At 48.6% G+C, this 13409-nt stretch overlaps 3 protein-coding genes across 3 annotated transcripts; 2 read left to right on the top strand and 1 right to left on the bottom strand.

The window, feature by feature from the left end:
* Positions 1 to 287: 287 nt before the first annotated feature.
* UHO2_04854 (uncharacterized protein) lies at positions 288 to 1724 on the top strand (the record flags this gene model as incomplete). The annotated part of the gene is made up of 2 exons (XM_041557385.1): positions 288 to 366; positions 517 to 1724. 2 exons carry the CDS (start codon positions 288 to 290, stop codon positions 1722 to 1724), a joined length of 1287 nt encoding a protein of 428 aa, XP_041413319.1.
* A 3906-nt stretch (positions 1725 to 5630) lies between these two features.
* UHO2_04853 (uncharacterized protein) lies at positions 5631 to 7391 on the top strand (the record flags this gene model as incomplete). Its single annotated transcript, XM_041557384.1, has 1 exon — positions 5631 to 7391. One exon carries the CDS (start codon positions 5631 to 5633, stop codon positions 7389 to 7391), a length of 1761 nt encoding a protein of 586 aa, XP_041413318.1.
* Positions 7392 to 7463: 72 nt separating this feature from the next.
* On the bottom strand, positions 7464 to 8567 carry UHO2_04852 (uncharacterized protein; the record flags this gene model as incomplete). Its single annotated transcript, XM_041557383.1, has 1 exon — positions 7464 to 8567. The coding sequence occupies one exon, from the start codon at positions 8565 to 8567 to the stop codon at positions 7464 to 7466; it is 1104 nt and encodes a 367-aa protein (XP_041413317.1).
* Positions 8568 to 13409: the final 4842 nt, after the last annotated feature.

The raw sequence follows: 13409 nt of genomic DNA, 5'->3' as shown, positions 1-13409 counted from the left end.
TCATCATCATCAACACTCACACCAGACCTTGGTGTCATCATAACATTGATATTGATCGTGCCGAGCTACCCCTGAATGGAGTGTCCACAGAGGTCAGCCGAAACCTACGATAGTATATCCAACGAACGCCACCTGCTGTCACTGCGCAACTTGATAGTCACCGATACCGAGACAATAGCTGTCGCACAGTTTGATAGTCACCGAGTATCTCGACAGACCGACCTGGGTTTCAGGCACGAGACCCCTGACATTAGAGTGGATCGTTCAAGCAGCTCCTCACGATCACCATGACGGACCCAGACCTCAACAATAAGCTCGATAGACTACTCACTCTATTGGAAGCACAGCTAGAGCTTACCAGACAGGGTCATCGAGAGGAATGATTACAACGAGCTCAACTGAGCAGGGAGGAGACAATGGACCTCTCTCACTCAGAAGACCAAGCAGGAGGAGGAGTTGAGTCTATGATAGGAGACCCACATACTCCTACTCCAGCACCATGACCAAGACGATCAGTCTCATTCAACCTGGATGAGCAGGAGGACATCAACTACGAGAAGTATGCTTCACCTACTGGGCCAAGATATGTCAAGACTAAGCTGGACCCCTACAGCAGGACTAGGACGGACCCTTACCCCCTGGACCACGAGGAGGATACCAGCATCATGGCAGAGCTTAACCGGTCAAAGCCCATTGCCACCCCCTTTCCAAAGTTCAATCCCCGAGACATGGAGATCTTCATTCTAGAAGCCGAAGCATGGTTTAAGTTCAACCAGGTGTATGAGCAGTCTAGGATGATCAATCACATGGGTGCTCAACTGGAAGGGACAGCAAGAGAGTGGTGGACCTCCAAGCTCCGTATTGATAGAGCTAGAGAAGGAAGGTTGTTCAATGATTGGCACTACTTCACAGAGCGACTGTCAGAGCAGTTCAACCCACGCAATGCTAGGATGGAGGCATACAACAAGCTGTTGGCTCTCAGACTCACAAGTGATGCTCCTGGTGCCGCCACACGTCATGTAGAGCGGTTCAGAGACTTGGAAGGACAGGTCAACCTAGATGACAATGAGCTAGTGATTGATCTCTTCAGAGGTAGTCTCACTCGTAGCATACAGGAGAAGTTCGAGAGGAATCCACCTGGGAAGAGATGGGAGTGGTATCGAGAGGTCGAGGAGATCGATCGACAGAGGATGCTACTACAGCAGTCCTCCACTAGACACTCACTCCCAAATGCCATGTCACCTCCACTAAGAACTGGGTCTCGGCCAATTCAAAGTTCAATCCCCATCTGTCAACCCACTCAACCTTATCCAGCTCGATCACCAGCACAAGCAACTACACAAGCAACTACACAAAACCTAAACAGACCAACTAACCGACCCCTTCCTCATCAACCCACCCAAACCTCGAAGCAAGGAAGCCCTGCTCCATCAGGTATCAATACCTGTCATGTATGCAAGGGTATCGGCCATTGGGCCAGAGACTGCCCCAGCAGGAGGGTAGACCCTCTTAGCTCTCAACCCATGGGACCAAAGGTTATGGTCACCACAGCAGACCCCTTCGAGGAGGCCACCAACTCAGGAGATGGCCACACAGGCAGCACTGAGACGGGTGACCCCGAGGCCATGGACCTCAGCTCATACCAGCAACCCATGGACCCCGATCACGAGGAGGAGCACGATGATGACAACGACGAGGGAAATGTCAGTGGGGTGATGCACTGATGGCATGCATTGCTCTACAAACTGTCATGGGCCTGGATGCTCAAGAAGCAGGAGGGTCACGGGTTCATATGGAAGGAGCACAGGTATCGAAGATCTAGTCGAGATCAGTAGAGAGCATGGTCGTAGTGCAGTCTCCATGGAGACCATGGACTCCTATGGACTCACATGCAAAGGAGGGCCAAGCACAGCCACGAGGAGGACCAAGCTCAAGGAGCAGGCACAGCCACGAAGAGGACCAAGCTCAAGGAGCATGCAGATGGTTACCACTCAGGGGCTCGAGAGACAAGAGCCAAAGGAACTGACACTGATCAAAGGAGGAGGAGCAGTGTCGAAGGAGTCGACACCAGGTCATGAGGAGGAGGAGCAGTGTCGAAGGAGTCGACATCAGGTCATGAGGAGGAGGAGCAGTGTCGAAGGAGTTGACACCAGGTCATGAGGAGGAGGAGCAGTGTCGAAGGAGTCGACACAGCTCAAGAGGCACAGGGGTGCCAAGCAGGAGAGGCCCCTGAGCAGTACTTGATGAAGAAGGTACTCTCTGGAGAGAGAGCAGGAGCAGCATCGCTGGTGATGCTGAGTAGAGGTATATAACCATGCTTTCTCATCATCATAGGTCAAGTGGATCCTCATCCACTCTACTCACCATATAACTAGTTATCACTTCAGCATAAGTATACATTAGTTTCAGTCAGCATAGCAGCAATCTATCAAGGTTGCTCCTCATCATAGTGCATGTGTTGTATCACCACTACCTGACGTCCGAAGGCACCCATAGCAGGTTAGTGGTCCTGATCAAGATAGAACCGAAGGCAGTAGTCCACTGCGGTCCAGGGGTCACTTCAAGCATCAAGTCAACACACTGGACACTCGTGTTGATGCCACCAACCTTATCACCAACACCATCAACCTCCTTATCATCAACACTCACCAACCTTATCACCAACGACATCAACCTCATCATCATCAACCCTCACACCAGACCTTGGTGTCATCATAACCAAAGTATTGATATTGATCGTGCCGAGCTACCCCTGAATGGAGTGTCCACAGAGGTCAGCCGAAACCTACGATAGTATATACCATGAATGCCACCTGCTGTCACTGTGCAACTTGATAGTCACTGATACTGAGACAATAGCTGTTGCACAGTTTGATAGTCACCGAGTATCTCGACAGACCGACCTGGGTTTCAGGCGCGAGACCCCTGACAATTGGTACCTAGGTAATGAGCCCAGATTTGTCTTGTTTTGTCTCATCCTGGGTGTCTGAACCTCTCATGCCACAGGTAGCTGTCTTGATGCTTTGTGTCCTTATTGCCCTCTGGGGCATTATCTAGTTTTCCTGTGTTCTGGTTGTCCTCTGGGATGTCATTGAGTGTCTCTTCCAACTCCAGGGCTAGTGCCTTTCCCTGCATTTCGAACTGCCCTTTTCTTCTGTTCCTCTTGTATTGTATTTGTGTGCCATCATTTTGCTTAATGATGGTTCCAAACTCATCAAAAGTTACCTGTGCACCATTCTTGATCAAGCCTTGTACTGATAATAAATTAGAATTAAGTTTCAGCACATAGAGCACATCCAATAGTTGAATGGTTACATTGCCAACCTGAAGGGAGGTGTCTCCTATGGCCTTCACTTGAAGCCTTTCATTTCCAGCCATACAGATCTGACCATCCTTGCACATCAAGGTGAGCAGCATTCTTTTATCATTCACCATGTGGTGCGTTGCACCCAAATTGATGATCCAGGTGTCTGATGTTGGTCACTCATCCCTGCCAATCACTAGGAGGGTGCACCCAAGTTCCTACTGACTTGCTTCTTGTGCTGGATTGGTGGTGGGTCCATCCATACTCAGTGTGTGGTTGTTGTTGGTGTTTGTGCAGTTCTGAGCAATGTGATTAGGTCCTCCACAAGTGTAGCACTTTGGAGGGGCCGAGGGGTTGCAAGGATCGCACCTGCCCCTGGATCCTTGCTCTGCCTGGTTGGTGCTCCCTTGTTCCATGCTTGTGGCAACCCTTGCTGCTCCTCTAATATGGCCAGTGACCTCACCATCCTGTTGCTTCTTTGCTAACATGTGGTAGGCTTCATCATACTTACAATCTGGTTTGGCTGTCTTGAGAGCATCAACAGAGTTGGTGTAGAACCAATCTTGTGCTGTGCAACAGTATAGGGTGGATTTCTTAAGGTCCTCATCAAGTTGTTTCCCAAGTCATGCAGCATCATTCCAGATGGAGTCCAGTTCCTTGCCTAGCTTGACAACATCACAATTGTACAGATGTATGGTATGGATGTGGTCCTGCAGGCCTGCTCATTTTACCACGTCGTTCAACATTAGCACCTTCTTGAGCTTAGCATATAGTGTACTACCAAGTTGGACATGTTCATCTGCACCCCTAATGGTGTAGGTATCAATGCAGCTCTCCAGACTGTGATCACAGGAGGTGTGGATAAGACCTACAAGTGCCTTGTCCAAGTCCTCATTGTACCCCTCACTTCCCAGTGCTATCTCACCATACAGGATTTCCTTTGCATTGTGTACTTGTTGCAGACAGTTGATGAAGGTAGGCTCCCAGGTGTGCCAGTTGCTATTGCTAAGTTTCTTAATATGGGCAATTGAGCTCGAGACATCCTTGGGAATCTTTTCTGTCTCTCCTCATGGGGTTTGATTGCTAATGGTGACAAGACCCATCACCTGCACTATTGCTTCCTCTGCTGTCAGTGCCAGGTTTGCTAACTGTAAAATTCTAACTACCTGTGTGAGCCAACCCTCCTCTTGACCATTGCCTGCAGCTGCAGCCACTTGATCATCATCTCTTCCAGTCTGCCCTGCTCTTGTCAATGGTGGCATTGTGCTAAGCATCAGACTCTTGATGTGCTGAATGTTGTGGGTTTGAGCCCCACGTTGGGAGCCAGTTGGAGTTTTCATATGATTTGATGATGATAATGGGAGAGAGAGAGAGCGAGAAGTGAAAAAGGAGTCTATATATATACAAAAGAGGAGCAGCAGAGAGCTGCATCAACTGTAGAGCAAAACAAAGCATTTGTCTTGAGTAGGTTGTGACACATGCGGCCCATGCTCGGTTGTTCAAACCTTTTACTCAGCCGTAAGCACTACCTCCGCAGTCTCTACGCTTTGTGTAGCTTCATCTACTTCAACTGAAACAAGTGTACTTTCTCGTGCGAATAGGCGCCTTCTCGTGCGAATAGATGCCGCACGAGAGAGTTCGGATTGCTATCATCGCTTTGTACGACCAACTTGAACTAGCTTGCCTCTGCATCCTCCTTGCCGCAATCTACTTGCCTTACAACAACGGGCATATAACCTGCCCATGTAACATGGCAGCACGTGTACGAATGAGTTCTAAGCGAGAACACTGACTGCTCTACTGACGCCCATTTGTTCATTGTGCATTCGCCCTCTCTTTGCACGGATCTTAGAACGATCCATGCTGTACGCTTCGATACCACTATGGACGCTAAGGCAGCTAGCTGATTGATGCAACAGAAGTAGAGTAACTGGTGGCAAGCTAATAGGAGGGGGGGGTTAGGGGGGGGGTTTGATGGATTTAGATCTCCGAGCCCGAGCCCGAGCGAAAGCATGTGGTTGCTTGCAATCCTTCTCTCTGTGCGAGTCGCCATGCTGCTAGTATGGATTGCTTCCCGTCGGGGTTACACTCTCAACCTACACAGCCACATTGCGCTTGATGTTGCTCCCGCACTTGATGCGATCACTGCTCTCCTCTCTTGTGTGTGTGTGAGGCGCCTGATGAGAAGAATAGATATACCTCTCCCCTCCCTCTTCCCTTGGATCCTCTTCCCTTGGATCTTCTCTTGTCCCTCTTAGCTCTCCTCACCTCCATCTTCTCTGCCTCCGTCCCAAACCGTCCTACCGAAGGGATTTGCAGTTTCAAGATGCCAAGCAGTCACACAGAATACAGCCCTATCCCAACTTCCGACAATAACGGTGCAGAGGCAGGTCCATCGCGCACCCCGCCAGCAACATGTGCCATCGTCTCGTCCCCTCTTCAATCATCCCCTCTTCAATCAGCCCCGCTCTCGTTTCGAGATGAACCATATACCGTCGAACTATCTGAAAAGGCCTCGGATCGAGATGCTTTTCTACCGATTCATCATCACACAGATGGGCCAAGGAGGAAGCAGGCTGGTTTAACAGGCTTGGTCGAGTTTGTAAAACGAGGCAAAACAGTGATTCTACTCTCGATATGTCTTTTGCTCGCGATGATGCTGCTTCTCCAAGATAAACCTGCACCCGCTGTTACTCGCACCCCCAATAACACCGGTAGCCTTGGTTCGAGCAATCTCATCAGGCCAAACTCGCCAAAGAAGGGATATAGGCTGGAGGACGATCTGGTACTCATCACTAAAGTCGGTTCGGCAACTCTTCACTCTCGTCTTCTAACACATCTCGCCGAACAACGGGTTTGTTCACTATACATACCCAACCATCTCTACTCGTCCGACTATCCACTAACGCTTGCCTCACACAACATTACATTTTTCGACGCACTCTCCAACCTATCCAGCACGATAACCTCTACCCAAGAATTCTCCCAACTCCATTCGGAACTCACTGCGTTGATCAGCTCGAATCAAGATCTGCGTGCCATGTCGGACAAAGATGGAGGTTGGAAGCTGGATAAGTACAAGTTTCTTCCGACTTTTGCCCAAGCCTGGAGGATGTGGCCTGGGAAGAAATGGTATGTGATGGTTGAAGCGGATACGTTTCTTTTCTATAACGAGCTTGTCAAGTGGTTGGCTGGATTGGATGAAAGGAAACAGTTGATGATTGGTCATCCGAGCTGGTGTGATTACGATGGCAAGAGTACAGTGTTTACGCATGGTGGAAGTGGCATTGTCTTGTCCAAAGCCATTATGCAGGCCAGTTTTGGCAGTGATGAGGATTTCGAACATCATCAAGATGAGCTGATCCTGAAAAGCGCTTTTGGTGACGCCCTCCTATCCAAGTCCCTATACGATGCTCCCAAGGTTACTCTGACAGAGTTAAGCCCCGAGGGAGGACAAAGATTCAACAGCGATCCACCTCGAATATTGAAGTTCGACAGAAGAAACTGGTGCGAACCCATCCTGACCTTGCATCACGTTACACCAGCCGACACTGCGCATCTTTACGACTTCCAACGTCGAATCGAACCAAGGCTGCAAAAAGGCGACACGATACGATGGGGAGACATCTGGGACGAGTTCCAACCCGAATTCCTCCGTAAAGCGATGCAAGATGTTGCCAGATGGGACCAAGACAACAAGCTCAGCGAAGGCGAGCCTGAGGTGGGTGAGGTGGCAGTCAAGGGTTGGCAGGCCATCGAAAATTGGGATTCAGAGACCTGGGATGAGGTCACAAGCTCTGCGAACGAGTGTCAGAAGCTGTGTAGGATGAATCAGGACTGTTTGCTTTGGCAGTGGAGCAAGGGCCAAGGCCAACGACCCAACGGAAAGAGCGGGCAGACTTGGACAGGCGATAGAAGGAGCGACGGTGGTGACTGGGGTAAATGCCGCTACACCTCGGATTTCTTGCGTATCGGCATCGCTAAGCCAAAAGAAACGCATCTGCTTACTGGTTGGATGGCAACTCGTATCGATCGTTGGCGTCGCGATCTCGAGTGTAGCGGACGTACGGGACTCAATACCTATTAGAGACGCAAAGATCCACATGCGTTCAAGAGACATTGTATTGGCAACGCTTTCATCGATTCTGTGCCAAGCGTGCTATAAGCTCTTACTTTGTGCGTTGGCGATCGAAAGGAACTCCTTCTTGCTGCCCCAACCCAAACCGGTTCGTTTGAGTCTAGCGATGGTCGACATGATCCCAGCCACTTGTTCGCTCCAGTCCTCGGCGCTCTGCCTGGGCAACACTGCTTGTCGCACCGCAACGCTGCGATAGGGCGAGGATAGCAAGAGCATGTTAAAGAGGTGAGAGAGTTTCCAGGTGGGAACCGAGTAGACCGAGGTGGTTGATGTCGAGCTTGCAGGGCTGTATTTGATTGTTGTTACGACGCAAGTTTTTGCAGATGGAGGCGATGTGCTGGGCAGGGAGCAGGTTAGGAGGGCGCGGTTGTTACTTGTTACTACCTCCGGAAACACCACCAAGGCGGTCGAAGAAGACTTGAGTGCGCTCTCGAGATCCGGATGAATAGTGCTGGAGATTTGGCATGTCGATGGGGGTAAGTGGCCCACGAACGAGATTGCTGAGGTGAGGGGCAGCACTGCGTATCCGAGAATAGCAATCTCGACAGTCGCTGAAGAGAGAGTTAAGGGAGAGGTAGGAGCGACCATGCGGGTATTTGGAGACATGGAATTCTTTTTGGCAGTTCTCCTCGATGCTTGCCCTGCCTGTTTTGCTGGTTGAGCTTGTTGTCGATCGCTATCCGCAATGACTGGCACTACGAACTTGACTCCAGGGTGCAGGTAGGATAGAATAAGAAGATCGATCCAAGAGGAATGATTTGCCAGAACGAGATCGCCTTTCTTTACTGCCACCACTGAGCTTTGTCCTGCCACTGCACTTTTTGTCTTTCTTCCACTGGCCCCCAGAGAAAGGGTGTGGACAGGCAAACTGATGAATCCGAATGTCCACAATACTACCCTCAGTAGGCCTGCACTGCCACTGACCAGATACAAGGCCCAAAACAGCCCGCCAATCAGAGCACGAACAAGGCCGAGAAGGACAAAGATCGGAATGAGGATCAAGCCGACCGGTCCCAACGAAGAGGGTGAGAGGGAGGAACAAGACGAGGTAGAAGCGGCAACGGGTGTGAGGAACACTTGAATGCCTGTTCCTGGGTCGCGGAATTTTGAGAACTTCTCCGCCATCGTCGCTGCTGAGCCTCGCTGAAAGGAAAAGGGAAGAGGTCGAGGGCAAGGGTGAATGATGGATGTGGTGTAGCAAGACAAGGAAGAGGGAGCGAAAGTTAGAGATGTGTGTCAGTTGAAATTAGATACACCGCTCTAGAGGCCACAGTCAGGCAGTTGAAGATGACAAGTGAAATGCGACAGATCGGAGCTTCTTGCAAGCTCAACTGCACAGTCGTATAACTCCTTGAATGCTTGTATTGTATGCTACTGTGTGCATAAACATATGCATATATATATCTGATGATCACTTCCAATCCCACGTTTATCCATGATGAGTCATCGCTCTTGGTCACCCCTGAGTTGTTATCCAATGCATGTCATCATGGCAACGTGTGTGCATCCCACATGAATTTCCAACTGTGTGCAGCCTTTCCCATTAGACATTCATTTAGGTCTTGCTTGTGCTCTGTGGACCCTGTTATCCCATTGTGGTGCTGACGCATCTTCAACTCCCCCCTTCGACAGCATCTCGAGTCCCAACAACTGTGCTAGCTGAGATGTTGCCAACCCTTTTAGTGGCTTCATTAAGATGTCTGCCACGTTATTCACTGTTCCAACAAATTCGATTGCTATTTCCCCATCCTGTACGTGGTCCCTAACAAAGTGGTACCTGGTATCTATATGCTTCAGTTTCCAATGCTTTGCTGGGTCCTTACTCACTTGAATACATCCTTGACTGTCAGTACGTAAGGTTGGCTGGATCGTTCCCACCTCTAGATCCCTGAGGAGATAGGAGAAGAATAGTGCTTCTCTTGCTGCCTCTGAGGCAGTGACAAATTCAGCTTCCACAGCTGATAATGCCACGCACTTTTGGACGTGTGATTTCCAGCTGATGGGACACCCATGTACATATGTTATGGCCCCTGAGGTACTCCTTTGTCTGTTTGTTGGGTCTGATGCCCAATTTGCATCCATGTATGTAATGACTGCATGTCCTGAATGCTTGTTCGATCAGTCTCCAAATATGAGTTTATACTCACTGGTTTGGTTCAGGTACTTAAGTAGGTGGATGGCTGCCCTCCATGCCCCATTGGTCGGGTTTGACATGTATCTTGCCAGTATCCCTACTGTGAATGATATATCCAGGCGTGTGGTATTCGAGACCCATAGTAGTTGTCCAACTAACTCCTGGTATCGCTTGGCTTCTACTGGGTTACATTTGTCTTCTCCAGTCAAACTCGCTATTCCTTGCATTGGTACCCAGGACTTCTGACTGGTCGCTTGTAACCACTTGTTCACCATGGCTCTTATGTAGGCTGATAAGTCAAGGGACATCCTCCTTTCTGCCCTGTTTCGGTTTATGTGTACACCCAGAAACTCTCTCACTGGCCCATTATCTTCTGTTCCCCATTTAGCCATTATCTCCTTCTTAGTTCAATCTATCTCCTTTCAGCTGGGGGATGCTATAAGCATGTCATCCACGTATGCTGTAATAATAGTTAGATTATTCCTGGTCCCTCTTGAGTACAGACAAGGTGCACTTGGCATGCAGTAAAAACCCATGCTTCGCAAATGTGAGTCCAACTCCAAGTTCCATTCTCTGCCTGATTGTTTTAGCCTGTACAGTCCCTTGATTAACTTTAAGTGCTTTCCTGGAGGGATCTTGGTCCCAATCAGTGGCTTCAAGAACACGTCGTGGTGTAGCATCGAATTCAGATATGCTTGCTTGACATCAATGCAGTCTACCTCCCAATCTTGGATGGTTGCTATGGCTAAGACTCCTCAGATAGATTGGATAGGTGCCACAGGTGCAAACACCTCCATATAATCAATTCCTTGTCTTTGTGTAAACCCTCGAGCTACCAGCCTCGCTTTGAATTTCGTTGGGATCAGATCTGCATCTGTCTTGATTTTTAAAACCCAACATGTGTCAACAGCATTCATCCCCTTCAGAAGGTCAGCGATTTCCCATGTGCCCATGGCTCTGAGTCCATCCAGCTCCTTACACATTGCTTCTTTCCAATGCTGCTTGTCTTCTCCGGATAAAGCTTCACTTACTGTCAGATCCAGGTTCCTCTGCCTATCATGGTTCATTGCCGTGAGTCCGAGAATTGGGTCGCCGGCCTGTATTTCAGAGTTGGTCACATTCTTTGTATGTTTCGCCATATCCTCAATGGAGTCCTTTTCATCATTTGGTTCATCGATTGTCTTCATATCCAAATGCTCATCATGGGGCTCTCTTTCCCTTTCATCGAATAGATTTTTGTTTGTGTACCTTAAGTCACTGAGGTCTGCCTCATCTGCTAGCGCTGGTGGCAACTGTATTCTTGTTGGGTGCCATTCTGTTCTGTCAGCCCAGCACTTGTCTTCCATGAACTTCACAGAGTTGCTCCAGAATATGTTTGGATTATAGTCTGGACTATAGAAGAGCCACCCTCTTCTTTCCAAACTGTATCCCAGGAATATGGATGCCACTGCTCATTGGTCCAACCTCTTGCTGTCTCTTTTAACTTTAGGGATGTTAACCCATGCTAGGCATCCAAAAACCCGTAAGAACTTTATGAGCCACTCCAGTGATTTCCCAAACATGACTTGGTACAGGAACTCACCATCAACATTGGGTGTGAGATTTATTTTGAATGCCGCAGCCCGGATCACATATGGCCAGAAGCTTCTCAGCAGTTTCCTCTGCATGAGTAGCATCCTCATCTTTTCTCCTAGACTTCTGTTCATTCTTTCCATGCATCCATTTTGCTTGCTGTTGTACCCAACTGTCATCTGCCATTCTATACCTTTTTCGTACACCCAGTCAAGTGCATCATTGCTTCGCCACTCCATTCCTTGGTCTGATCATATGGCTTTCAGTCTCTTTCCCATCTGTGTTTCAAGGTACAATACTATAGCTTGGAGTTTGGAGAATGCATGGCTCTTCCATAATAAGGGCTGCACATATGTGTACTTGCTATGGTCATCAACCAATACCAGTGTGCATGTATATTCTGCTGCATGTGAGGAATCGACTATCAAGTCGATGTGGATGAGGTCAAGTGGGGAGATGGATTTCTCACCACTACCTTGTCCCATTCGAGCTGTCGTACTCTTGGATCGGATGCATTGCTCACATGTTTGGGTCGTATCCAGATCCAATTCAGCCATGTTCTTATCCTTTAAAAGGTTGGTAATGGCCCTTGTCTTATCTCGACCTGGGTGCCCTAGGTGCTCATGCCATAGTTGTTGCTTAGATATCCTGGTTTTGCTTTCTATCTGCTTGAAATCTTCATTAACACCCTCAAATAATGATGTTGATGTGATCATTGCATTCTCTTGCCATGGATCACCTCGGAACTCTAAAAGTCCTCACTCGTGATTCTTGGTCATCTTGAGTAGCATACCGTTCGCTAGGTGTATTTGCCCACCAGTGGAATCCAATGTCACTTGTGCTCCTTCGTCTGTTAACGAGTTGGTTGACAAAAGGTTAATATTGAGGTGCCTAACATATAGTACATGATGGAGTAGTACATCTCCGTTACTTGTTGATATGCTGGCATCTCCAATAGCTGTTGCTTCTAAAACTTCACTTCCAGCTGTGAATACATGTTTTTGGCAAGTTTTAGGATTGATGAGCATACTGTAGATATTAACCATATGATAACTGGCCCCTGAGTCTAAGATCCAGTAAGGGGCTCTTTTAGAGCCAGGGGGCCTCTGCCAACTCGGTGTGAAGGAGCACCATGGTTCCTATTTGGTTTTGGCTAGGGGAGAATTCTCCAGGATGGTTACCATAGCGTCACACTGGCCAATCCCATGTCCCAGTCGCTTGCAGACCCAGCACTGGAGCTTTCGAGGTCAGACACTAACTTTGGCGTTGGCATTGTCTTCGTCCTTCGCAGCTGGTTCCTCTTGGTTGTCGCTGCCAGTGACTCTGGCACTAGCCTGGCGAGGGTCAATCTTTTGGGCGGGATAATTCTCAACCACTGATTGTCAGATGGTTAGGGTTGTAGCGAGTGCATTGAAAGTGAGTTGACTGATAGTGGCAACTGTTTCTTTATACACAGGGTGGCGGATAGTGCACTTCTGTAGGGTTGAGAACAAGGTGTCATCTGCAAATGGTTTTCCCAGTAAGCTGCTCTCCATCTGGATTGTCCTAATTTCCTGGATGAGCTTCTGGATGTCAGAATTGTACATTCTGAGCTTGCCTAGCTGGGCTATGAGGGCGATTCGACATGAGGTTATGATGGCCTCATTGGTTAATCCATTTTCAATCTTCTTCCAGATCTGGTGGAAAGTGTGATATTCCCTAATGATGTCAAGGATTAGGTAGTTGATGTTGTGTTCTCCAGTGGTGTTGATAGTGCCACATACTGCATTCATGAGGGCATCATTGAATACATGATTCCACTTGGGGTGGTTTTTGTCATATGTTCCCTCAAGGTGTTTCATGGCATGGGGAACAGATTGAAGGAAAGACTTGATGTGGACATTCCAACTATAGTAGCTTTGTGATGTTAACTTGGGCACCGGCTTGAGGAGCTTCGCCAGAGTGCAAAAGTTGTATCATTTGCTGCTGCTGTTTTGATCAGGATTGGAATCGGTTTCTTCATCGGTCACTTCATTTTCAGTTTCATTGGTGGTGTCATTATTGGGAACTCGCAGTTGAGGAACTTTACCCTTTCTACCTCCTTTGGCTTTACTTGCACCTGCTTGTATTTCGGTGTTGTCTGTCATGGCGATGAAGGGTTCCCTGTTGCCTCAGTCAGTAGAGCTTCAGACTTTTAATCAGTTGAAGATGACAAGTGAAATGCGACAGATCGGAGCTTCTTGCAAGCTCAACTGCACAGTCATGTAACTCCTTGAATGCTT

The sequence above is a fragment of the Ustilago hordei genome, assembly GCF_900519145.1.
Source record: "Ustilago hordei strain Uho2 genome assembly, contig: UHO2_contig_11, whole genome shotgun sequence".
Taxonomy (NCBI): domain Eukaryota; kingdom Fungi; phylum Basidiomycota; class Ustilaginomycetes; order Ustilaginales; family Ustilaginaceae; genus Ustilago; species Ustilago hordei.
This window is presented reverse-complemented; position numbering and strand designations above follow the sequence as displayed.